The sequence below is a fragment of the Cavia porcellus genome, unplaced genomic scaffold (genome assembly GCF_034190915.1).
Source record: "Cavia porcellus strain 051 isolate PalLab524CR breed Dunkin Hartley unplaced genomic scaffold, mCavPor4.1 scaffold_6, whole genome shotgun sequence".
Classification (NCBI taxonomy): Eukaryota; Metazoa; Chordata; class Mammalia; order Rodentia; family Caviidae; genus Cavia; species Cavia porcellus.
Genome location: NW_026947489.1, coordinates 75,486,247 through 75,514,097, shown reverse-complemented (window position 1 = coordinate 75,514,097; position 27,851 = coordinate 75,486,247). Strand labels below are relative to the sequence as shown.

General features: G+C 41.6%; 2 protein-coding genes and 1 pseudogene across 2 annotated transcripts; 2 read left to right on the top strand and 1 right to left on the bottom strand.

Moving 5' to 3' along the window:
• Nucleotides 1–620: 620 nt before the first annotated feature.
• On the bottom strand, nt 621–1,549 carry LOC111756745 (olfactory receptor 1468-like; annotated as a pseudogene).
• A 4,301-nt stretch (nt 1,550–5,850) lies between these two features.
• On the top strand, nt 5,851–11,045 carry Lyzl6 (lysozyme like 6). The gene is made up of 5 exons (XM_003469671.2): nt 5,851–6,236; nt 7,357–7,569; nt 8,447–8,605; nt 9,489–9,567; nt 10,815–11,045. The coding sequence occupies exons 2-5, from the start codon at nt 7,431–7,433 to the stop codon at nt 10,882–10,884; spliced, it is 447 nt and encodes a 148-aa protein (XP_003469719.1). The 5' UTR covers nt 5,851–6,236; nt 7,357–7,430; the 3' UTR covers nt 10,885–11,045.
• Nucleotides 11,046–19,943: 8,898 nt separating this feature from the next.
• On the top strand, nt 19,944–20,894 carry LOC100712920 (olfactory receptor 1P1-like). Its single transcript, XM_013152067.1, has one exon. The coding sequence runs from the start codon at nt 19,944–19,946 to the stop codon at nt 20,892–20,894; it is 951 nt and encodes a 316-aa protein (XP_013007521.1).
• Nucleotides 20,895–27,851: the final 6,957 nt, after the last annotated feature.

Here is a 27,851-nt window from a genome sequence, read left to right as displayed (position 1 = left end):
AGGGATCAAACTCACAACCTTGCACTTGCCAAGCAGGCACTTATGCCACTGAGCTAAATCCCTGACCCCTAAGTAATTCTTAGGTAAGCACAAAATACAATGTTACAGCAAAAGGATTAGAAAAACCCATTTAGCAATGACCAATTCAGAAAATATATAGATATGAAAATAAATCAGAGGAATGTATTTATAATAATAGTATGAAATTTCTGCAGGAGGGCATATGTAGGAGATTTAGAAGAGGGCTGAGTAGTTGAGATGTTTGAATTTATTAAGCATTAGATTACAGAGCTCTATTCCCAAATGATACAATGAAGAAAGCAGTCTGCTTGATAAAATGTTAGGAGCCTGGGATAACTTAATTAAAAATGTATGAAATAAAGATCATATAAACCACACCTCCGATGTTATAATTTTCTAGGATCACCTGACTGAGACAGAGAGGAAGACATAGCCAGGTCACCAAGACCCACTTCCCCAGGCAAACTACTTAGTCAAATTTCTACTCTTTACATATTCAAAAATTAGGAACTCCCATGGTAATGGGGGAAATCTGAAATAATATCCTAATATCAATATATTTACTGGATTAGATTATTCAAAGACCCAAAATGTTATCATCAAAGACAGAAGGAAATTTTCTTCTTTTGAAAAACTCTTCCCAGGGCTCCCTTCATGTCTCTGTTCCTCAGGCTGTAGATGAAGGGATTCATCATGGGAGTCACCACTGTGTACATCAAAGCTGTGACGGTCTCCTTCACAAGGGAATTATTGGCTGACAGACATAAGTAAAGGCCAATGATTGTCCCACAGAGCAGTGACACCACAGAGAAGTGGGAACTACAGGTGGAGAAAGGCTTGTGAATACCGTAAGCAGAAGGGACTTTAAGAATGGAGGAAAAAATCTGGGCAGAGGATGGGATGCTGAGAAGGAATGGGATGACAATAACCACCCCTCCCATGAGAAATATTAACTCATTAATACCAGTACCAGAGCAGCCAGCTTTAGCAGTGCCGATATATCACAGAAGAAGTAGGGGATCACATTGTCCTTTCAGGAGGACAATCTTGTCATGAGCAGGGCGTGCAACAGGGCATGGAACATGGTCGGCACCCAGGACAGCATCAGTAGGCACACACACAGCTTTGGGCTCATGATCCTGGTGTAGTGCAGGGGAAAACAGATGGCCACATAGTGGTCATAGGCCATGGCCACAAGCAGGAAGCTCTCCAGATCTCCAAAAAATAGGAAGAAGTGCATTTGAGTCGGCAGATGGAATAGATGGAACTGGGCTCTTCACGATTTGCAACAGTTTGGAAACTGTCACAGATGAAAAGCAGAGGTCAGAGAAGGACAAATGGCTGAGGAAAGAATACATGGCCATGTGGAGATGGGAGTCCAGCTGAGTAAGAATGATGATGAGGAAGTTCCCTAGGATGGTGGTAAGATACACGGTAAGGAAGAAGGCATACAATGTATGCTGGTGCTCTGATGAAAGGGCTAGCCCAACAGTAGGAACACTGAGAGGATGGTTTGGTTTCTTCCCATTATTACCCATCTCCAGTGTCCTTAAAAGAACATAATAGAGTTCTTAGGTCCAAATAAAAATGAACATTTTTCTGCCATAATGACCTGTGAAGTGCCCAACCAAATTCGTTATTCATCCTCACTAGAATAATTATAATCTCTGTACCACAAATAGTATAATTTGAATCTTCAGCGTCAGATATGATTTATTTTCTTCTCTTCTCTTCAACATATTCCAATATTCCATCTCTTCCTAAACACTCTTACTGCTTACTTCTGAGAAAAAAACTATATTGGTCTTTCTCTTACCTGCTGGGCTGGTCACCCTCAATGATTGTAATGACTTCTTTCTCTATCAGTTTCATAGATGAAAAGCATATTGATGTTCTTCAAGTATCTGTCTAAACACCATCTTGTTATAATGTTATATTTCTCAAGTAAACCTCTCTTACTTGGGTGCTTCTGGTCTCACTTAAAACTCGAATGTAGGCGTCTTTCAACTTACAGAACTCTGCACTGGAAGGTTCAGTGATTACCTTCCTTCAAATGTAGAGTGGACTTTGTAAGCACCATGGGTCTCAAGTGAAACTCATGACCTCAGCCTCTTTCTGTTCCAACCCCTCCTTCTGCAATTATATTTGGTGAAAGGAATCCAGGCTTAAATCAAAATCTGAAAGTTTTATTTCCTTCATTTATTTCTTTCACCATCCACTAGCAAGTCCAATCTAACAAGTCCCTAACATTCTGAACTTTAGTTTTTCCTAATTTATTCACTCTTCTTCCCAAACACTGGCTGACCATTTATCTCACTTGAACTATTGAATCAAACTTTAAATCTCCCTACTTGTGCCTTTCAACACCTTCCACATCCAACAGTTTTCTTTCCTATTATAAACAATTTAAGGTAAAAATCTGGTCATTGCTCTCTCCTGGTTAAATATTTTGGCAGATTCTCATGCTCTTAAGACAAAAGCAAAATTACTTTTAAGGGCATAAATAGTATTTCATTATCCTTTCCAGGCTAACAGCCTCATCTGGTCACTTAGTGAATCTCACATCGCCTTCTCCAGCAATGCTGGACATAAAGCCTTTCATGATAACACTGTATCCTTCTCTCTTTTCTGCCTCACTTGCCCTTGTCCACTTGTCCTTCAGGCATCTGACTGGATCAGCGACACCTTCCCAGGTCTCCCCACACCAGGTCTGACTTGCCACTGCAGGCATCTTATACTTACTCAGTTGCACTCGGGGGCCTTTATCATGGTTTGTAGCTGACTTCCCACCAAACTGGAATCGATATAGGAAAATCCACATCTGCCTTCAAAACTACATCAAGGCTAGCACCTGACTTGATGGTTATCTTTAGCCGATATTTTATGGATATTTGTCGCTGTCCTTCAGGCTAAGACATGTGATCCTGTACTTTTAAAGACAGCAAAACTCCATCAAATCAGAGTAACTACTAATATCACTTCCTCCCAGAAAAACTCATTAGCATTAACTATTTAACTCTTAAGTTTGACAGTTTTACAGATTTCATAGATATAATTTTTCAAACATGGAAAATATTATGGTACCTCAGATATACTACTCATTTTGCTAGTTCAGATGAGTAGGTCTAAACACATTTGTGCTTTGTTCCATGTGACAAAGTCTTATATTGGTATGGGAAAAACAGAAATGAAGGCAATCTTGGAACTAGGAGGAGAAACTAAAAGAATTATTTTCACCCTTAAGCCCTCATTTGAGTTCTTCCTCCAATATCACTATCCTGTGTGATGGTTAATTTGATTTGTCAACATGACTAGGCCCTGGTACTTGCTTTGTTTAGTCAAAAAAAAAAAAAAAACCAGTGTTTTATAATGTGATTAGCATTTAAAACAGTAAACTTTGAGTAAAACAGATACTATTCTCTATGTGATGGGCCTTATGCAGTCACTTGAAAGCCTTAAGAAAACAAACTGCAGTCTCCTAAAAAAGAAAGGATTACGACTTCAACACTTCCTGGGGGATCCAACCTACTGACGTTGCTTGCACATTTCAGACTAGCCAGTTCCCACAGTCAAAAGAGCTAATTTCTTAAAATGAATCTTTCTGAGTCTCTGTCTCACCTTTCTATATACATACCTGTGCATGCATGTATATGTGTATGTGGTTTATGGTTCTGATTTCTAGTAAATTTGACATTAGTATACTCTAGCGTATCTCAAATCTGACAGAGCAGAAGAGCAACATTAAGAGATGAAGGATTCTCTGCCAAACATGCAAGTTGAGGCCGACTCATGGATCTTTATCCTGATAATGCTTAACGCAGCTGCACTAATTTTGTTTACACTTGAACACAGTCTGCTAGCATTACAGTGGGAAAAATGTCTGCTGAAAGTAATATCTGGTTTCTCAAAATTTTGCTTCTCTTGAAATCAAGGAAGCCCCATTTCTGGTGTTGAGAGTATGATTAAGAATCACCACCAGAGACATCACTGGCAGATGTTGCCAATGATGATATGATGAACTTCCTGCCTCCCTGCCTCACAAAACTGAGAGTTGTCAACATAGAATACACATAAGAATCACATTGGCAGTGCTTCTGAAAGTCAGTGTTCATTTGAAGGCCTGAGAGATGATAGGTTTAGAGCAGAAAAATTTTTACATCTAAAAACTATCTCACAGAACATTGTACAGCCTGGGAAAACTAGGCCTTCAGATTGGGACAAAATTAATAGTGAGGTCTTCATCACCCCTCTAAACTTACCTGGAGTGCCCGAGAGGTACTCTAAGGCTCTCACTTGAGATCCTCCTCCCTTTATTCAGTACAGGAATGTGAAGACACAGCTGCTATAATCAGTGTCTGCCCTACATATCCTTCATCGACCTGACTCTGGGCTTAAGGGAACCTGCATGCCAGAGGAGTTCAGCTCTTGGAATAATTAACTAAAGACAAAGGAATTACCCAGGACCACACTAGGACAAATTCTCTCCTAGTCCCACACTGACCAAGTATAGCCATTGAGTACACCTGACTGTATCTTGGGGAAAGTGGGGATGGGAAGCTAAATGGGATTTTGGAAGCTTAATTATTTCTTCAGGGAATGGACAGGGATCCTTTGTGGCTAGAACCTTCTCTTTTGGGAGTGAAGGAGGATGGCTGGGAAACCTTTGAAGTGATTAGGCAATGGACTAATTGGTTTCCAATATCTTAGAAGTACTAAATTTTACACAAGACATCATCAGAGTGTCACACATTCCTTTAAAGGTTAAAACATTCCACCCTTCACCTATAAAACAGGAACTGACCCGTGAGTGATCTTCTGACTAATGGAAAGCTCTTCTTACCTTCCTTACCTTGATTCAGAAGTCCTGACAGTTTTGTTTCAATCACCTTTAGAGCCAACTATGGAGGTAGGGTGTCCTACCCAGTTGGTGTCCCAGAGGCAATGGAGGGGACCTCTCAACTTAAGAGGGGTGAACCTCCTGTTGGAATGTTGCTGGGGTGCCCAGCAGGGGGAGACCTGCCTCCATGAACCCACAGCGAGTGCTGTGCAGGGCTACTGCTGCCTTCTTGTTTCCCAGCTCAATGCACCGGGACCTGTTGTGGGAAAGTGAGTCAACAGTAGCCAGGAGCTCAGGAGTGGCAGCAAAATTTTATTTAATGCCGGAGAACCTCAAAGGAATAGTCTCAAAAGTCCGAGGCAGTGATTACAGAAAGTATATATTTTTTATAAGGCGGCAAGTGAGAGTTACAAAAAACTAAGATAAGTGGAGAAGAGGCCACAGAACAATGAGTATCTTAATGGTGAGCTCAGCTGTGTGTAGCAAAGTTTTTTTTTTTTTTTTTTAACACATTTACAGAAGTAAGTTTGATGACAAATCATATGGTTTGGCTGAGTTCAGTGGCAGAGAACAGAATGGCCTCAGCTGTATTGAACAACATGCCTGCAGTTAGGTCAGGATTTGTGCTTTGAGGTCACCATTTCTAAGAAAGTTAATCTGGTAATAACTACAATGGGTAGATTCCATTTGGTGGCAAGTGATAGAAACCAAGTCCAAACTTGTCCATGCAAGGAGTGACATTTATTGAGTTTCAAATGGCAGGGAGAGAAGGTTACATTTGGGTCTTGGAAAGTTAGATTTTGGGGCTGGACTCAGGCACAGACTCTGCTTTCTCTTCATGGAGGCCTCACCTCCCCCATGAGCTGTATCCACACAGGTTTAAACTGCCGGCTCTGGCCTACACCTAAGGGCTTCCTGTGAGAGGCCGTGCTCCCCACAGAGATCCAACTCAAACTCCAGCTCTGGGGCACAAACACCCCTGTTGCCTCAGGGCAGGATCCCGTGACCAGCAGCCAAATTTTGGTGAGAGCCGAAGCTCTCCAGAGGTGGTCTATTCCCAGAAAGAGGGATGTTGGCAGCCTGAGCCCTGTCCTTTCAAGTGATCTCCCTTATACTTGTCATCTCATCTCCCAAATCCGTTTGCCCCTGAAGCTTGGTCAGTCTTCGTGTTTCAAACCAGTGTTTTAAGTGATGTCACAAAGCCGGGGTTCCAGAAGACTAAGGTAGCCCAGCACTGCAGCCGTCTTTCTTAGTTGGGCACAACTGGAGTGAGTGGTGGGGAGGGGAAGGTTCCTGCTTGAAACTGCTTTGTTCTACAGATCTTCATAAAAAGTCCTGGGCTGCCTGGGATTTGGGGCCAAAGAGGGATGACAGAAAGGTAAGCTTCAGAGGACCCTGGGGATAGAATTCAGGCAGTAGCACCACTGTCTTTCCCAAGAGGATCCCCAGAAGGTCTTAAATAGGCAGAGTTGGCGCTTCTGGCCTCCTGAGGCTCTGAGACATCAACTCTGAGGGAACGTGCTGAGGCCAAGAGATAGAGGGGTAACGAGAAACACGCACACTACATAGTCACTAGTTGTTGCCTGAAATTCTAAATTAGTAATTTTATTTGCTAAATCTGGCAACTCTAGGGTGGATGGCAGTGAGAGCACAAAAGAATGTCCCCAAGCTCAGGCTGATGTGGAGTGAGAAGACAGAAGAGCCCAGACTGCAAGTAAGGCCACCAAAGAGGCCATCTTGTCATGCTACAGCCAGGCATCCCAGGGGCAGGATGGAAGAATCTAGGCCTCGGCCCTCAGAAACACCCCTGGCTTAAGGGGAAAGACAGACACCTCCACGACAAAAATAAGCCTAGTTTTTGTTTTCACTGTATCTGCCACTTTGAAGCACAAAGGACAGTTAGCTGGCAGATTTCCCCTCCAGTTTAGCTTTGTTTCTTCAGGATTAGAGCCCGAGTATGCATCCTTGACTAGAGGGTCCATAGAGGTATCCCTAGCCCAAACCACTCTCCCTGCTTTCTCATACACACTTTTAAGTAAAAGCAAAACAGTAGGACCCCCAATAATCAGCCCATCAGGAATTTCAGGAGGCAGGGTAGGTCCTCGGGGGAAGTTGCATGTTTTGTGTCTGGAGGTGTTGAGATGGGGGTCAGTGCCCTAGCCCTCATTCTGGGAGCACATGTGTAAATTGCACTTAGAAATGTTGGCGAAGCAAATTTTCTATCAGTCTCTTTTGCCAACCTCATGCTCTACCATAACCCAATGCCCCTCTCAGCTGATGTCCGTTACAAGAGAGTCTGAGGATTGGCCTTGGTTTTTAACTATTAAAACTGAAAAATGGGTACATGTGAAAAGGTTTATTTTCCTTTGATAAATGTATAAGCTTTTCTGTGATAAAACTTTCTAAAACAGCAAATAAAGAGGAAGGAGATTAAAAATCGGTGGCAAGCAATGAGTTCAGTGCAGAAAAGTATTTGTCTCCCCTTTCCAAACCGCCAGGTTCTCCCAGAAGACCAGCAGAAGTCTGTGAGGTGAGAGCAGTAGGCCCTCTAGGGCCCTTATTGCTTCTGAGGATGGCCAGGGCGCTGCTCATTTCCTTGGCCAGCTGCCTGCTTGTCGTAAACCAAGCCTTCATTGTTAGACGCTGCGACTTGGCCAAGGTTCTGCACGAGGAGCAGCTGGATGGGTTTGAGGGGTACTCCCTGAGTGACTGTGAGTGCCACTTCTCTGCCACCTTCCCTGTTTCTCCTCTGCTCTTCATGCCTAGCAGCCACCTTCCTGTTTTCCTGTCATCTTTCCAAGCCAAATTCAAAAAGCACACACCCTACACATCCTTCCTGACACTCCTATTCACTGGACGGTTATTAATTGAACACTTGCTATGTACCAAGAACTGTTTAGTTCTATAGATAACATCCCTTCTTTCATAGTGTCCACATCCTGGGGTAAAAGAGCAACAATAAATACCCTCCCCCCCCCCACACACACATGCACACATGCAGTACTGCTGGTGCTGATAAATGCTTGAAAAATAATAAAGCAGAGGGAATTGTATTCTAGGAGAAGCCATGTTAAACAGCACTGCATGACAGGAGATACCCAGCCATCCAAATGTCTGGGGGAAGAACATTCCGGGCAGTGGGATAGTAGTACAAAGGTTTCCCCTTCCTGAGAGGCAGAGATGATTTCTCTCTTGCATGGAGTTTGGGCACAGTTACCTTATGACATTTTCTTTTTGTATCTTTCACTGTGGTTTATTAAGGTACATATTGTAATTCTTGTACTTTAGGCCTATTGAAGGCAGCATCTGTGTTTGACCAGATGAATGTTCCTTGCTGGGCTTTGCATAATTCCTGATACACAGTAGGTTCTCAGTAAGTACAGAAAACATAGAAGGAAGGATCCTGTATTGATAGATGGACCAAAGGATGAGAGGAGATGCCCATGGGTGCTTCTAGTTCTCCAGCCCAGTCTAGCCCATCAGGCCATATTCTTTTCTCCTTACTGCTTTTTTTCCCTTTCTCTGCTATTTCCCTTCTCACTTAGCTTGGTCCTTTCTGAATCCTGACCCTCCTCTTCCTGTTCTAAGGGTTGTGCCTGGCTTTTGTGGAAAGCAACTTCAACATATCAAAGGTAAATGAAAATGCAGATGGCAGCTTTGACTACGGAATCTTCCAGATCAACAGTCACTACTGGTGCAATGATTACCAGAGTCACTCGGAAAACTATTGCCACGTGGACTGCCAAGGTCTGGTCAGGGCCCCAGGGTGGAAGAAGTGAGAGAGGAGACAAGGTCTACTCATAGACCCCTCTTCCTACCCACAACCCAGGCCGTGTGCAGAGGGACACCAGAGAATCAGGGGGCTCCTTTACTGAGTAGGGGCTAGTCCAGTGGCCCCATGCCCAACAGACAGGAAGTTCTGCAGATACCTTGAGACTAAGGGTCAAAAAGGGCTCTGAGCAGCCAGGAGTAGTAAACTAGCCACAGCGGCCAGTTGATGGACAACACATTATATATCTTGATAATAAGAGCTCATTTCATCACAGTTTCTGTGATGTAACATAAACTGTTTGCCACCTTTACTTTATAAATGAATAAATTGAGATGTGGTACTGAATGCCATTTGGGACCTTGAAAGCTCTTAACAGCTCAGTAGTACTTAGGCTAATAATTGGACCAAAGTCTTATCCCCTCACTTCAGAGCTGATCCAAGACAGGGCCCATGACTCTGTTCTTTATCTCTTCCCGTCCACTCTGGCTAAGTCCAGAGGGACTTTTGGCCTGAAAAGATTCCTCCAACGCAGGACTTTATCTTGGCCTCTGGGCTACTTTCTTTGGCATTTCCTTTTCCTAGCAACCCTGCAAACTTTGGGCGAACAGCCCTCTTCCTTGGCTAGGAAGAAAAGCATGGACAGGCCCCAGTCTTAGTCCTTCTTCCCCACTTGCTGCTCCTCACCCTTTATAGCCAGCAGCCACTGTAGGTTTTCTCACTGCGTGTGGGTGGGAGGCTTTTCTGACCCAGAACATGCTGAGCCAGGCCGCAGTGACAGGTCCTCTGCAAGAAGGACTGGAGGCAGAGTTTTGGTGACATCCTCTGTGTTCTCATGGGTGTTCTTTTCCTCTCTTTTAGATTTACTGAACCCCAATCTTCTCTCATCCATCAGCTGTGCAAAGATCATTGTGTCTGCATCAGGGGGGATGAGGAACTGGTGAGGGCAATGCTTTGGGACCAAATCAGTCGGCAGATCTCCAGGAAGCAAGACATGCTAGAGAAATGGGAGTGGGCAAGGAGTCCCGGGCACTCACTTGTAGCAGTCTAGACAAATGTGGGTGAGCTTTGCATTCAGAGCTTGCAAACCTAGGTGCAGATCATTCTCAGATATCATAGTAAATCAAACTCTTTTAGTTGCAGTAACAGAAAGGAATTTGAGTTTGTCAAGGGAAACTCATTCTGAGAGAGGGGAGAATCTCACTGACCCCACGGAGCTGAGTCTTAGGATGAACCATTGTGGGAGACTCAGAAGCTTTCCAGGGCAGGTTTCTGCTCCTTTTGGTGGGGCCTCTGTCCACAGCCCACAAACCATAGGTGCCCAAGTTTTTGAGCAAAGTAACCATAGGGTATGGCTAGGATCAGTCCTAGTACAAGGCCTTGGGGCAGGGGAGCTAATCGATTCAGATTGGATCATGTGTTTCCTCTTAGCCCAGTCAGCTGCAGCATGGGAACACTTAAATATCAATGGGGCCCTAGCAGGGACCCTTTCCCCATAGGCGGCAATATGTCTATTAAAGGCATGATGCTCATCAGCGGAGCAGAGCCCTCAAAACTTTCAGTTCCTCAGCAATGGTCACGCAGGTGTGCAATCACCATTTCTGTATATATTTACAAACCAGGGATATAAATAACACCCTTGGGTGCCTCTACAGATAGATGACTGTAAACACAGAGGGACTTGGGAGCTCTGAAGATTCAAAACACCATACAGGATAACTGTATAGCTATAAGGTCTTAGCCTTTTGGAAGGATATCAGTGATTGCATCTGGGATTTTAAAAAAATAACTCTCAGCCCCTATAAAACAGTACTGCCTTCCTGCAGAGAGAGAGAGAGAGAGAGAGAGAGAGAGAGAGAGAGAGAGACCCAGAGATAGAGAGACAAACAGAGACAGAGAGACAGAGACAGAGACAGAGAGACAGAGAGAAACAGAGACAGAGACAGAGACTGAGAGAGACAGAGATAGAGAGACAGAGAGAGACAGATAGAGAGAGAGGTTTGAAAATGTGAATGCTTACCAAATGGGGGAAGAGCGCAAATAACAAACATGAGGAACATTTGAAGGACCCAGTAGAAGACAGTAAGGAAGGTGCTGGGCATTTTTCTGGAGGGAGATTCTCCAGAACCCAGGGAGGTGTGAAGAATCTACCAAGCAGCCCCTACTAAGTGTCTTTTCTCTCCACAGGGTGAGATGGAAGCTGCACTGTGCAGACCGGCCACACACCTACTGGATGACAGGGTGTCATCTGGGATGAAGCAGGTTGCAGGGCCACGGAGACTCATTCCAGGACCCCTGTCCTCCTTTGGGATTCTTTCCGTGCTCTTGTTTCTACTTGATGTTACTTTCTTCCCTACTCATGCACAAATAGGACTGACTAGATCCCCCGGGAGAGATGCCTTCCTTAGACTTACATATTCAGGCCCTATGCTTGTTTCTGTCATTTACAAGCAAAAGAACAAAATAAATATCTATTATTTTTATTTATTAAAACACTCCCTGGACAAAGAATATGTTAATGTCTTCATGATTAGTGCCACATAAATTTGGGTGCCCAGTATAATAGGGCCTTGCTAGATATTATGAGGGGAAGATAAAACATAACAACTGCTCTTTAGGTGTTCCTAACTGAGACAAACAAGTGGAGACATTCACCAGCATTACAACAGGTATAACAGAATGTGTGGTCATTGGTTTGAAACAACATCAAGAGCTGAATAATTTCCCAAAAGATAATATTTGAAGTGAAAAAGAAGGCTCAAAAGTAGCTCATGGGTGAGTCAACAGGTCCAACATTTTGTGGTATCAAAGTAGAGAAAGTGGATTGAATAGAGAAATGATACCTGGTGCCATTGATTTTGGGTTACTTGGAGGAAACGGGCTAGACTTTAGATGCTTAAAAGGCTTCTCTGGAAGCCTCCTCTGTCTGGAAGGTGGTGAGCTGGCATAGAACCACATAAAAACAAGGCAAAGGTTGAAAAAGGAGGAAGGTCCTGCACACAAGCACTACCAACAGTGTTTGACCAAACTGGTGTGTTTTCTTGTGCCTTTTATGCCTCCATCTCAGACCTTACAATTACATCAGCTGTAAGGTGTTTGACTGTCCAGCAGTTTCCAGACTTGAGATGCAGAGACCGGTAACATCCCCAAAAATTAAAACAGAAGATAGCCATGTTTTAACTTTAATGCTGAGTAAAGAATAGTTAAAACAAGTGATCTCTGTTTTATCTCTCCATAAAACATTTTTTGAGAGAAGAAAATGCTTTCCTTAATTGCAACATGAAGTTGACATAAAATATTAGAATTCAACCAAGACAAAGCTGTCATAAAATTTACATTTCCCACATCACTTTCAGAGGGAAATTCTATATCTTAGGGCTCTTCATGGTGTTATGGACTGATTTAAGTAAAATCATTTAAAAATAATTGATAGCAATTAAGACACGTTTAAACTATACTAGACATAGTTAGAAAGGCAACTGTAAGATCTATGATGATCACAATGGGCAGAATTAAAGAGTTTTGTTAAAGGTGAAGAAGCACCTTTCCATGATAGCTGTTCCATGAAGTATGCCTTGCAATGGATAAGGCGCATTCGCTGTGGCTGCTGCGTCCTTAGCAAGTTTATTCCTTTTTTTTTAGGAGTAGAATTTTTTAAAATTTTATTTTGAAAGTAAAATACAACAGATCAAGACAGAATAAATCCAACTAAGATTGTACAGTGAAATTGGTACAGAACTTCACAGCAGGTTACTGAGATAACAGTAATAGGTATCACAGTATATTTTGTTATCTTTACAATAGTTGTTCTTTCAATCACACATCAAAATAAAATGAAATACAGAACATTGTAGAACTTATCAAAACATAATATTGAATAGAGCAGTACCATTAATCAGAATAGAGCAAAACAGTAATAAAAATATTTGCCTTCAAAGAGATGGTAGAAGGAAATCCCCCTTATTTACTATGGTCAACCTCCCAGGAGATGCTCAGATTTCTGGTTCCCATTTGCTAACTGGGACAGGAGAAGGGGGGTAGGGGAAGGGGGATGTTTGACTCTAGGCTGTGCACCAGTAGGTTCACTATTGCTTAGCAGGGAGGCAGGCTGGTTGCTTGGTTTCCTAGCTTCGTAAGTTCCAACATGTGTGGATCTCAGAAGACACTAGTGGTTCTCCCCCTGGAGGGGCCGTAGTCTGCCCCACTGCAGCCACTTACCAGGGAGGGGAGCTGCTTGCTTAGTTTCCCAGCATCCTAAGTTCCATCATGGCATGGATCTCAGGAGACACTGGTGGATCTCAGGAGACACTGGTGGTTCTCCCCCCTGGAAGGGCCACAGTCTGCCACACTGCCTCCGCTTACCAGGGAGGGGAGCTGCTTGTTTGGTTTCTCAGGGTCCTAAATTCCAACATGGCGTGGATCTTAGGAGAAACTGGTGGTTCTCAGCAATTTTATTAAGTAACAGATCCTTGAAGGATCAGGACTTTGATTCTATTTTCCTTCCCAACTTTGCTCCTTTGGGGGAAACAAAAAAGTTTGTCTTTTGTACACAGGGAGAGAAATGTGCAATGCAGCACTGTAAGCCTTTAACTCACAATTACACTGGGGGAATGAATGAAGTCTGAGACCACTTCTGAAGGACTTCCAGCTATTAAAGTAACATGGCTTCCAAATAGTGTCTCCAACTAGCTTTCCATTTTGGTGTATCATGACAAACAACATATTTGATCTGCATTTCAGCAAGTTTTTCTAGTACTATGCTCTTGATAAAAGATAGTTATAAAGTTATAGTCTCAAATAACTTCCACGTATAAAGCATCTTGAAAGGTCTCATTTTTGATTGCACACACAGCTGTGTATGCATGAGCAGATTGTTTTTACTATGAGATAAATATGGATACTGGAAAGATTCTGATCTTCCTTATAAATCCTCCTCTATGTTGAGGCAAGCAATTACTGTCCATGGAGGCCGGGGTACATTTTCTTGACATCTGTTGACCTCACACTGGCAGCTCTCACCACCCCAGCTCCATGTTCATCTGCTTCCTTCTCAAAATTTGCCTTTACTGTCCTCTGTCGATACAAAATGTTGATCAAGTAGCCATTCTGTTATCCATCTTTCCACAACGTTCTCTTCATTTTGGGTCTAATCTTGGGAGCACAGTGACCATCAAGAAGCTCAAGAATGTTTTAGCCTTACTGAGGGTCCCAATGCAGTCCAGCTGTCTAAAACCCGTGAAACCATGAGTCAAAATAAATCTTTCCTTTACACAGTGTTTCTCAGGTGTTTTGTCACAGTAATAGGAAATGTTGTTCCAGTGCTCCTGTTTAATGTTTGATACATGAGCTAGAACTTGTCAGTGTCCGTTGTCCCTTGACTGACTCCCCTTTGGAGTCAGAACAATTTGTTTGGCATGGGTCATTTTTGGTAGGTATCAAGGGTCTTGAAAATGATGAGTACCAAGGTACCACCGTATATCAGTGATATATTATTTCAATTTTATTCCTTTATTACAGCCCATTACTATAATCATTTTGCTGCTCTATTTTTCCAAGTTTGGGAAATGGGGAACCTTTAAGTATTTTTTCCCTATCTTTTGGGATGTTTCCATCGACCTTTTTTTCTCGCATTTGGTTCTGTCCACAGCACTCAACCTTGATTACATTGACTTTCTCATAAAGACAGAAAATCCACACCGGAATGACAATGGCAGTGACTTCATACATTTTGCACTGTCTCAAGGGATTACTCTTTTTATACAAGAAATCCACACAATGAAATAATTTTAAGAGAACGTTTTTGCACTTTACTTTGTGTCATTTCAAATGTCATGAACCAAAGGAGATTTATTTGAGGGAGCTAGTTCAGTGTAGGAAACAGACAGTTAATAATTTTTCTTAGAGAAAGTCCAGTACTGCTGGACCACGGGCTTCCTCCTTCCAAGAAACTGCTTCTGAGGGCATCTCCGGGGCATGGAACAATTACTTCTAGCCTCCCACAGGACACTGAGAGCTCACACCAATACTGTCTAAGAGATAAATGGAAGGGTGAGTTGTCTTATGATTCAGGGCTGGCCCCTGAGGCTGTATTGAGTTCTCAATGAGTGTACACAATACTTCATCTGCAGTCCTGCTTCGGTTGGGGTTGTGAGAAGGCCTTGGTGTACCAAAGGAGACAAGACCATGTGACTGTCATCAGACTCTTTTTCCAGGGAGGAACAGTCTCACAATACTCAGGCAGCTTTTTTATGTGAGGTTCCAGGGATACAGAGGACCCAAACACCAGTACCAGGTTATGGTGATGGCGGTTCAGGGATACAAAGCCTCCTAACGGGGGGTGGGGGGGGGTACAACCTTGAGAGGGCCCTGCTCACTCTGGGAAACGAAGCACATCCCAGTGCTGCGAGAGACATGTAAATAAGGCTTTCTCTTCATCTCCAATGAGCCTGAGACAGGTAGAGGGAAAAAAGTTAATTCATAATGAAAGTACAATGAAATCTTGACAACTGCACCATTTTTGGTAGGAAAGATAAAGACTTTTCTTTCCAAACCATAGATAAGAGCCTTCAAAAGCAATCTAGAGAGTCACCCAATGTTTATAGTGAAGGGTTCGGTTGATAAAAGCAGAAAAAGGACTATCCCTGAAGGCTTGTACAGCCTGGCAAGGCTTAGTTAAGGAGGACAGAGTGATACAGAGACAGATGGCTCCGTGGGCTGCAGGTGACTGAAGTGACTGTTTTTCCTCACATGGAGGAAATCCAAGTGCATCTTCCAGGATGGCTGTGCATTTCACACTCTCACCCCAGATCGGATCATTACAATGGTTGGTCATCCAGAGTGGGATCTGTGCTGTGACTAAGGGATCCCCTACTGAGGTATGGGTCCATTAGGTGTGGTGGAAGTGGAGAAGGGTTATCATTCTTGTGCCCTGCATCACGGGAAGTTTATAATTGATCCACTGTACCAATTGCAGATAGGACAGGGTTTCGAACTTTGGATTCCCTTCTTACAGATTCAAGGAAACAATCTTTGTTCCTCTCACTTCCACAAGCATTTAACTAGGCACACAGGTAGGTTGAAAGTCTCTTTTGTGCAGGGTAGTATCTTGGGTATTGGGAAACATAGAGCTGAACCAATCACACAGAGGCAGACTTAGGAAAGAGGCAGAACTCAGACATTATTGTGGTGTTTTAGTGGTGAATTATAGTTTCAAAAAGGGCAATATAGTTTCATGTCAGAATGCTTCCTAAGATTTAGAAAGCCTACAAGGCCACTCTGGGAGGCCACTCTGGGATGGATCCCACTCTGGGATATTTATATTGTGGCTTAAAAGATGACTAGGAATAAATGAAGGGATGAGGTGGAGGGTCCAGACTAAAGGGAGAATGAGAACCTGAAGTCTAGAAATATGACTGGGAGAAATCTGTGTGTTCAAGAAATAAAAAATATCACATGTGATTCTAACAGCAGATGCAGGGTGTCAAACTGATGATGGTAAAAACAAGGAACAGGTCATAAGGAGACCACCAGAGTCAGATTAGCACTGAGGGAAGAAATTCAGGAGACAAAGGATAGGAACTGTTGGAACATGAGAGAGAGGAGGAGAGAGAGAGACAGAGTGAGAGAGTGAGAGAGCACACGTGAGAGAGATCCTAGCAACTGAACAACAGCTGTCCAGGAAGAACAATTTGGGTCCAAACGGCATGTACACAAGCATTCTCTTTTCTGAAGTGCATTATATCTGTGCACAGTATTTGGAGTCCAACAGTAAAGACAATATCTAGGTGCTGCTACTTATTGGTATGTGAACTTGGGGTAACTCGTGCAGCCTCTTTGAGCCCTAAGCTCCTCACTTAGTACAGAATAACAGCAAGATACACCTCCATTGCCTCCTGAGAGCTCTGGGTCAAGGACCCTACAAGGACCCCGGGGTGCAAGTTTCTTTCCATTGAAAGCGGACCTTTCCCCTCCTCAGCTTCAGCCCCTGCGAAGTTCTTTGGCAGGAAGAAGCTCTGCTGTTTTACTTTACAGGAATTGTCCCTTAGCTTAGGTATCAAGGGTCTTGCTCTGAGCCTTTGCCCTTAGGTGTGGCAAAACCAAGCTTTGAGGCTCAGTGTGTTGAATGCTTAGTCTAGTTGAGGGGACACAGCCTTCAGAAATCACTGGCATCCTAGCGTCCTGGCATTTCTGTGCAGTCCCTATGACCTGGAACCTCCTCTCTTTGTTGATCAGTTCTGCTTGTGTCTATTGCTGACAGCAGGAAGCAAAATCCCTTCAGGTGGCTGAATTACATATGCCTGCATTAGCACCTTTGTTCCCATGGGCTAAACTGTGTATGTTTCTGTTACAACATATTCCAAGCAGAGATTGTGTTTCTAGTCGCTAGTGACTACTACTGTTGCAGGCAATGAAGATACAATGGCAGATAAGCTTGAAAAGGAACTTACTTGCAAGGAGGAGGAAAGGCAAGTGGTGAGGAAAACAAAAACAAAATAATGTTAACAGTAGAGAGTTATGTGAAGCTAACAGTCCGCAATGTGCTTTGAGAAGAGCTAGGGCTTGGATGACTTCCTGTTTGCACTGAGCCTTAAAAGTTGCAACTAGTCAGTAATTTAACCAGAGTTGTACCATGTTATATTCATACTTTGACTTAGATACAGTTAGAATTTTTATGCTAATAAATTTTTCCAGACTAGAACATAGTTTGGATTTCCCTTAATTTTTGTATCTTGCTGATTTTCTTCACAAAATTTTATAGTTTAATCTCCTTAGGTCTTAAGCTTTACTTGTACTTATTCTTAAGTATTTTAAAATAAATTTTGTTTTTGCTATTTTGTTACTGTGATTGTATCAAAATTGTATTTGAAACTTATGTTTGCTAAGCGAGAAAGTCTGTTTTACGTATATCTCTTGTATGGAGGATTCTTTGGAGTTTTCTCTTTCTCTTCTTCTTTGGAGTTGGATACTGTCTTTTAAAAAATATTCTCCATAGAAACCTTAAAGTACATTTATTACTGTTGTTGGAACACCAGCATGCACATAGACATATATCCACACACATATTTTGTTTTTTTAATATTCTCTTTCCTTACTTTTTAATCACTTAATATGACATGACGTGGACTAACAGTTTATTTACATCTCTTTATCAACATGTTTCTACCTTGTTATCTTCTATAGTTCCTATTTCAAGGAAATTTCTGGTGTCTTATTTGGTACTCAGATACCTTATAGTATATTTTAATTTAAATACTAACATTGTGAATGTAGGTTTTATTTTCATAAGTCTGTCTGCATAATTTTTAACACTTTTTGTCCTAAATTCTGCCTTGTTTGACATGAAGATCACATCCTTTGTTTCACATTAACCTCCTATAATTTTGTTTTTAACCATTCTGAATTGCTTTATTTTACCTATTGCTTGATTACAGGAAGGCAAAATGCTTTTGACTCCAGAAGAGTACCAGAGGTCTCATTTAGTGAACTGAGCTATGACACATTCTCCAGCCAAGTGTATTTTAGTAACAAAGGTAAGTTTTTGTTTCCATATGACTAACACCCCACGTCTGATCTTGGCTTTACATCTTGGAGAGGTCATCAGGATCTCATGCACTGGGCTTGCTCAACAATGAAATCATGACCTGTGTGAATTGTTTTAAATGCTCCTTATAATATGTGGAATAAAGTTCCAAATCTTTGCTTTCCATTCCGAATTTCTCCATAACTGATACTGAATGTGTTCTCCCTCCCACTTTGTCTTCCCCATGTGCTCACAGTTCCTGCTTCCCATCCCCAAGCTGGACCATGGCTTTCTACCTCCTGGCCTTTGTAAGGGTTTGCTTCACTATGTCATGCACATCCATCTGTAAAGCTCTCAACTGCATTTCTTCCCTACGAACTTCCTGTTCTGCCTTTCTCTGCTTTTATCACAATCTCAATACCCCTGCCCTCATTTTGAGATTCCAGAGATGAGATCGTGATTTTTTGCTATTTCATTGATACCTTGAAGAATAATTTGTACATAATGAGTCTTTACCAAATAGTTCTTTCTTGAACACTGTTTTCTGGAAGAATGGACAGTAAAAATTTTTGTCTTCAAAATATTGAGTTTTGGGTATGATAGATCAAAACAGTCTGAGGTCAAAGAATCAAAATTTGTCAGATATAAGCAACTATGTCCATCCTATTAAATTGAAAAATTCTCTGAGTTTAAGGATTAACCTGTGTAATTTACCTGGCCCTGTACCTCGCCCAGAGCTGGTGCTTAACATCTGTTGAATGAACGAGTGAATGCATAAAACTTTATGATCCCTTGAGTATGACAAAATTGTGACCGATAGGAGTGTAGGGCAGTGAGGGTGAACCTATGGCGAGAGTGCTTAGTGGGCATGTGAGAGCCCTTACTGTTCAAAGAGGAGCCAAGTCACCCCAGATTTCCCTAGAAGTCTAGCATTCAAGTTTAATTGTAGTATTTGTACTTTGTGATAAATTAATGGGTTTGAGTTGCATTTTGGATTTTGGCCTCTAAAAATTTTGCCACTGGGTAGAGAAATCAAGTGACAAGTCTGTTTCAATGACCATAAATCAGAGCCCAGGCTTTTTGCCACAGTTTATATATTAGGCTTTATTATATATTTCAATATAAATGCAGAGTGGTTAAAAATTATAACATTTAAATTTATAAAATGTTTCACAGTAACAGACACATTGTCGTCAGTCCACCTCAAAGCATCCCCTACCTTGAATACACTTATCCCATTGTCCTATCTATGTTCTGATAGGGAACCTATCATTGGAATCCTCTTTCATGAGTGTCTTCAGGTGCACAGTCATGACAGCCGTGATATCCTGAGTCAGTTCAAAATCGTGGCCAGTTCACTCTCGTGGTCATCTTGACTCTGGAGAAGATTCTGAGGTCATCTTGTGCCTGATCAGGTGAACGAAGTGGGCACAATATAATGTTTTTCCATCAGATGGCACCTGGCATCATTGCTCACCATATTTGTGATCACACCTTGGTTGTTAAGGCATGAAAAAGGACTTCCAGAACCGTTTTAGAAGCAGGAGGAATGATGGGATTTGTGTGTTGGAAATGTGTGTGTGAAGGCATGTTTTGAAACAGGTAAGTGTGATAGCCCTTTACTGTGGTACGTTTATAGAATTTAAACGTTTGTTGTGTATGATCATACCTCATACACTGTCACCCTTTCTTCTCTAAAGTTCGGAGAACGGCATCCTCAGCTGTCACCTGAAGTAAATCTTTTTATATAACTTTACCGGGGATCCCTCAAGCTCATTTTCTCTGACCTCTGGCTCATGGCAAGAGAAAATGAAACTGCAGGTTTTGAGTTCCTCCTCTGGGGCCTCTCAGAGCGGCCAGAGCAGCAGCGCAGCCTCTTTCTGCTCTTCCTGGGGATGTATGGGACCACGGTGGCTGGGAACCTGCTCATTGTCCTGGCCATTGCTGCAGATGTGCACCTGCACACCCCCATGTACTTCTTCCTTGCCAGCCTGTCCTGCGCCGACATCCTGTTCACCTCCAGCACTGTGCCGAAGGCATTGGCAAACATGCAGACGCGGAGCAGGTCCATCTCCTATGCAGGCTGCCTGACTCAGCTCTACTTCTTCCTGACCTTTGGGGACATGGACATCTTTCTCCTGGCCACAATGGCCTATGACCGCTATGTGGCCATTTGCCTCCCCCTCCACTACACGATGCTCATGAGCCTCCGGCGCTGCAGCTTTATGGTGGCTGCCTGCTGGACCGTTACCAATCTTGTTGCCATGACCCACACCTTCCTCATGTTCCGGCTCTCCTTCTGTCCCAAGAAGATCATTCCTGACTTCTTCTGTGACCTGGGACCTCTGATGAAGGTCTCTTGCTCTGCGACCCGGGTCAACGAGCTTGTGCTTCTGTTCTTGGGGGGCGCAGTCATTTTAGTCCCATTGTTGCTCATCCTGGTTTCTTACATCCGCATTGCATTAGCTATCCTCAGAGTCCCCTCCGTCCAGGGAAGGCGCAAGGTCATCTCTACCTGTGGTTCCCACCTTGTTGTAGTTGCCCTGTGCTTTGGGACAGTGATCAGGGCTTACCTGTGTCCCTCATCCTCCTCTTCCAATGCAGTGGCAGAAGACATGGCAGCTGCTGTCATGTACACTGTGGTGACTCCCCTGCTGAACCCCTTTATCTACAGCCTCCGGAACAAGGACATGAAGGGGGCGCTGGCCAGGCTTTTCCGTGGCAAAATCTTCTTGAAGGGCTACTGACTTCTGCAGAGAAACTGAACATTCTCCCCATTCCCTTTGCTGAGGGTCTTTCAGCAGATTCTGCCCTAACAGTCTCACTTGTGGATCATATGTGCATCTTATAGGCTGCTTCCCATCCTTGGTCCCCACTGTGAGTTCGATATTATTGAGGACAATTGAGATTTTGCTTTGTGACTTAATCTGTTATGAATTGCTTATTATTTTATAGTCATGTATTGCAGTATGGTGCTCTAGTCAATGATAGGCCACATATATGATCATGGACCCATAAAATTAAAACAGTGGTGCAAAGTTCCTACTGCCTAGTGACCTTGTGTCCCAGCAGCACAGTGCATTGCTTGGGTGTTTGTGGTTATGCTTGTGTACACAAACCTGCTGTGCTGTCACGTAATTTTGTAGAGTTCATAATAGTTGCTAGTGAAATAAAAAATGAAGTTACTGTTATATATTTACCACAGAATACTTGAATCATTATTTTGGAGTGTCCTCTTGCATATAGTAAAAGCTTACTGTAAATATCATGCTATGTTAGGGCAGCAAAACCTCACACAGCTTCTGCTTATCCAATCTTTTGATTGCATAAATAGGCAGTGTTGAGTGACTGACCTGTATCTTCTGGGTTAGTGTAAGCACACGCTGTGATGTTGCCACAGTGATGGAATTGTCTAGCATATGTCTCAGAATGTGTCTTTGTCAGTAAGACACACAATACTTATTAATAACTTTTTCCAGGGAGAGACATCTTCTGCAAACTTGTAATTCTAAAACTTGTTCAGGTTTTCTATTTATCAAATCTTGATTAGCAGTCATGGAAAAAAAGATAAAGACAAAAATAGCAAACAATGTCAATGTTGGAGAGCAAAAATTCTACAACTAAAATGAAAAAGTAAATATGTTTTTCCCATAAAAATTGGACATGATATACTATGACTCAAGGTTATGAACCATCAAATTTTGTAGGTATTGAAGCAAAGCTCTCAACAATCCTGAGGTCATGCATGTTCTTTTCAATAAAAATATTTACAGATAACTTACAATTCCAAGATTAAATAAATACCTGAAAGTGAACTGTTGTGAGTACTAGTGTGTGGGAAATCCCTAGCTTTCTCCTCTGCTTATATCAGGCTGATTGTGATATTATATATGTGTGTGTGAGAAAACAGATCAATCATTTGAGCAAGTCACAGGAATACAGAAAGAAGAAATAGAAAATGGAAAACAGATACATACAATAATTAAAATCACAGGCTTAACTCTGAACATTTCAACCACTACATTAAAAAGAGACATTCCAAATACATCAATGAAAAGACAGAGATTGACAGCGAGGGTTCAAAATAAACATGCAACTACATGGTGCCCACAAGAAGTGCTCTTTAAACATACAAATATAATATATGTGTGGCAGATGGAAGATAGAAGAATGGAAAAAAGAGGGAAGTATTAGTGTAAAGAAAAAGAAGGGGATTCATTAATTTATATAAAGTAGATTTTAGAGCAAAGGAAACTAACAGAGATGGAGATAGTATATATTGATAAAGGTGTCAATCCACCAAGAATATATAGCATCTTACACGGGCATTCATCATACAACTCAGGTATAATAAACTATAGAAGAAAAGGTGACACAACTGAAGAGGTACATAGATAATGCCACAATTACACTTGGAGAATTCAGATTCACTTCCTTAACTGTAGATAAAACAATGGGACGGGATATTAAGAAGAATATAGAATAAATCTATATAACTAGCATTTATTTGCCATTTATGTGTAAGTTGTCTTTAATAGTAGCATTTCAATCATTATTTTCAAGTGTCTATAGAATATATGCCAAAATAGACCATTCCCTAGGCTGTGAAATAGATCTGGACAAATTTAAAGTGATTCAAATCATACACAGTGTGTTCTCTGACCACACTGAAATCAAAGTGGAAACCGATGAGAGAAAGATAAGGGAAAATTTATGAAACACTTGTAAATTAAATTGCACACTTCTAAATAGCCCATGGGACAGGCACACACATGTCCTAGAGGTTGTGGGCCAATGTTACTTACAAATATAATTACAAAAGCCTACATAAAATATTAGTAAATCAATTTTAGCCATTTATTCTATTAAAGTAGGTGAGAGTAGTTCAGTACTAAGCTATTAACTGTGAACTAAAAAAATCATCTAATTAAAACTGCAATAATTATACTTGTTTACTGAAACACTACTGGCAAAATATGATTAGAAGGACAATTGCTGTATATCTCCTCTTTTGGCTAGAATCATTTAAACTCTTAATTGCACTTAGGAAAAAATGTTAAAATTTTAAGAAGACCACATGACCTGGGCCCTGCCTTGCCTGCATGACCTTTCTCACCACTCTCCTGCATACTGATTTCCACAGTGGCTGCACCAGTCTGCACTCCCACCAGCAGTGGAGCAGTGTTCCTTTTCTCCACAGCCTTGCCAATATTTGTTATCAGTTGATTTCTTGATGGCAGCCGTTTTTTCCAGAGTGAGATGAAATCTCAATGCTATTTTTTTTTTGTCTTTTTCATTTTTATCGGTACCAGGGATTGAACTCACGACCGCCTGCTTGCAAGGCAGGTGCTTATGCCTTATACTAAATCCCCAGCCCCCTCAATGCTGTTTTAATTTGCATTTTCTCATGACCCGTGATGGTGAACATTTCTTCATGTATTTATTTGCCATTCATCTGCGAAATGTGTGTTCATCTCAGATGCCCATTTTTGAAGAGGGTCTTAGAATTTGTGGGGCTTGATGTTTTTCAGCTCGTTGTATGTTGTGGATATAAGACCTTTGTTTGAGGGGCTGCTGGCTAATATTCTTTCCCATTCTGTGGGTTCTCTTTATGTCTTATCTTTCAATAAAAATAACATCAAAATGTAAAAAAGTCCTGATCTGTTGCTACATGGTGAAATTAAAATATGGTCCATAGATTTTCCTTAAATTTTTGGAATTTTCATGTCACTTACATTGGGTTTTTGTGGTGGATTAACTAATAGTGAACTTGGAGCACCCAGTTGACCTCAGTGTGGTTTTGGGAGTGGATTGCTGCCAACCATATAAAAGGAGAACTGGAGGGAAGACACCATGCTGTTGTTAGAGAGTCTTGTCACCCTAGTTTTCTTGGTGTGAACTCAACTGTTATCATCAGAGGAGCTCGGGTCCTTGCCGTGGCTGAGGATGACCTTAGATCTCTTCAGGAAAGCTCTGGTCCTTACTTGGAGCATCATGTCCTCGTTCCAGGGCAGATCCCTCAGCCTGGTGCCATAAATTCTTCACTTGATAGCCTAGACTTTCTAGCTTCCATCACTGACTTTTGGGCCTTCCCAAAAGTGCAACTTCCTGATACAGACTTTCATGAGACACTGTCGTGGGCTCTAGGCCTCCAGTTGGCCTTGTGCAAGACATTGCCATGGGCTTTAAGTCTTCAGCTGGATTCATAAATTGCCATGGGATCCAGGTCCTCAGCTGGATTCTCTAAGTCTCTGGCATTTCGACAGATCTCTAGCATTCCTCTGCACTGGACTTGTTAGGTGAATATTATAAAGTAACCCTATTAATCATGTGTTCTGTATGAAATTTTTTCCTTTGCAGCTCTGACTACAATAGTTTTGAAAAGGAAAAATAATGATTAATTTTAACATTTAATAATTTTAATGTATTGATAAGATATGAAATATTGGTCTAATATTTTTTTCTAACCAAGTGTGCAGTTTGTTTCAATGCCATTTGCTGAATGAGTAACCCATTGCCTGCTCATTTAATCTGTTGAAACCCACAAAACCACAGCTTTGTTTCTATAGTTTACCTAGAGTTCTGTGTGTTTGGCAGAGCAAGTGTCCCAAGGTTGTTACTCTCTTAAAATATGTTTCTATCTTATTTTCATGTTTGTTTTCAGATGAAATTTGAAAGTTTTTCTTTTCCAAAGATGGTCTTGATTAAAACAATGTAAGTTTTAGATTTAATTTACAATGAATATACACCTTTGCAACATGTCATCTTTTTATCTAGGATCTTGGTGAATCTATTCATTTATCAAATTTTCATCATAACTTTTCATGGAGAATTTGAAGGCACTGGCTCATTCTTGTTAGCGCTTAAACACTTTAATTTGTTGTTAATATGGATGAGATTGCTGTTGTTGTATTGTAGCCTGATTACAGATTTGTGTAAATGTGTATATGAGCCAATATTTATTAAGTGCTCAAACCTTGGTGTTAAAACACTTGTGATTGCCACAACCCATTTCACGCTTGACGGAATGAAAAGTCTTTTTTTTTTTTTTTCCTGGTACCAGGGTTCAAACTCATGACCTTGCACTTGCCAGGAAGGTGCTTGTGCTGCTGAGCTAAATCCCTGGTCCTTGAAGGAATGGAGCCTTAAAGAGCTCTATACTGCTTGAGGTTTCACAGCTAAGAGGCAGCACTGCGTAGGAGATTGAAGTTATTATGTTTCCATGTAGGAAAGGAGGAGCCAAGAATGGATGGGGCTGAAACGGGATAGAAATGCCCTTGTCCGCCGGCCCACTGTGTCCCTTTCTTCTTTACCTTACCATAAAAGACCTTGTATTCTTGAACAGAGTGAGATAAAGATTTGAGGCGAAAGTCTTTTTGTCTCCTACAGAGCTGGCTGTTCCTTTCCACTAAAGATTGTTACCTGTGTTCTTGGGAGAGTGGTGAACAGTACAAAACCCAGCATCCAGGAACACCAAAACCCTCAGCTCTCTGCTAGAAAGCAATGGAAGGCTTCCCATAATTACTCAGGTGACCACGGGCGCTTTTCCTTCCCTGGTAGTACCGTGAGATAGCGACACCACTGGCCAACGCCAGCATTGCAATCTTAGGAAAGGAGGCAAATTTTTGCTAATTTGTTTTGTGGGCTCTGAAACTTTTTATTTATTTATTTTATTTTGAGGCAGAGTCTCAACAAGTTGCTAATTTGTCCAGGCTGAGTCTGAACTTCTGATCCTGCCTCAGAGTGCAGGGATTACAGACATACATCACCATGCACCCAGTTCAGACCCAAGGTTTTTAATAAAACTTTAGCTTCCCCACTGAGATGTGCTGTAAGTTTAAAATATACACTAGATTTCAAAGATGGCATAAAAAACAAAAACTAAATGTAACTCACAACTTCTTAATATTGACTGTACTTTACAATGGCAGTTACTGAATTAAAGCACATCATTAAAATTAATCTCATCTGTTCCATTTTATATTTACTTATGTGGTTCTAGAATATTTTAAATTACTTATGTGGTTCAGATTAAATTTTTATTGAATAGATTCTTCCTTTAGAAATAATAATTTTGGAGCTCATGCATCATTTCTGTGAGGGTGCACAGTTTGAGTTCCCAGGGTCACACAATAGGTCTGAATGGACACTGAAGGACTTACTTGCTTAGGCTTCAGCCAGAGCCTCTTTGCTGAGGCAGTATCATTCCTTCCGTTCCTCTCTTGCATTCCTGGAGGGGTGGGACCTGTCAACACTTGTTGCTCTTACATGAAGGAAACCTAGAAATTGCCTTGAGGTAGGGGAAGAACCCTGTCTGGCCACCCAGTTAGGTCTTCTGCTCTGCAAAGCCTATGGGATGAGTGCAATATCCTGACTCCACCACTCTCCTCAAGGTGACTTTAGGTGACACCCCCTCCTGGTGGTGGGGATTTCCTGAAATAAGGAATTGAAAACACCAGGCACATCATTATCTGGCATGAGGCTCCTGAAGATGAATCAGATCAGGGCAGATGCTGAGAGCTTCTGGTCTTCCAGAGACAAAAGTATTTAGTGTTTAGGTTTCAGTACCATGAGCCCGCTGGCTGCTGTCTACACTAGTAGCTAATGCAGGATATGAAAACAAGCCAGCCATGCACCTGCAAGCCTGCTGCCATTGGGGGTGACTTGGGGTAGCCATATGTGGCTGGAGAAGCCTGCCTCACATGCCACTGCCTCTGAGGGAACCTAGTTTAGGAGAAACTCAGGTGCCTGGTCCATTCCCCTACACCATAGATGGGCAGACAATATCAAAGCACCTGGGATCCCACAACTGGCTTGTTCAGAGGAACCCAGGAAAATGTCAAGATGAAGGAGCAAAAAGCAATCTCAGACCTCCAGCCCACATAGAACAAGTCTGGGAGATACAGTCATGGAATAAATTGGAAGTTGCACATTTGAAATGTCTGAAGGGATAGAAACTGAAGTAAAGAAACAACTTCACGAGGCTATAAAATAATCAGATCAGAAACAATATCTTAAGTAAAGGAAGGAATGACAAACATAATGAAAGAATTGCTGAGCATATCTAAAGAAGACATAGAATGTTTTTTGTTTTTCTTGTATTTTGTTTTTTTTCCCTGTAAAATAGAGAGGACAGATGTACATGTATAGGTTTATGCATGCCTAGAACTTCTAAAGAATTTGTAAGAATTGGTTTTATTATGTGTAATGGTATGAACAGCTATTTGTAAGAAAATGAGACATTCTGGTAGTCACTGCTCATTTTCTGGCATCTTGTTTTGAAGTCCAACAATGTTTTTAGTCTTTATTTTGATTGGTGTTAGTCTGTTTTCTATTATTTGATTTCAGTATGTGTGAAGGTATGGACAGCTATTTTGAAGAGAACAAGAGACATTATGGTAGCCATTGTTGATTTTCCTATTGTCTGGTTTTAAAGGCCGATAATGTTTCATTCTTTTTTTTTGGATAAGTTTTATACTATTTAGTTTTGTTTGAAATCATTGTGTGTGAAGATATGGACAACTATATCGGGGCTAACAGGAGGCATTGTGATAACCACTGTTGATTTCTTGTTGTCTTGTTTTGAAAACCTGTGTTGCTTGCATTGTTTTCTTCTGATCTGCTTTGTTTTGCTTTATTTTGTTTTGTTTTGTTCTATTCTCTTTAAAATAAAAAAATTTAAAAGACAAATATAAAGAGCATAA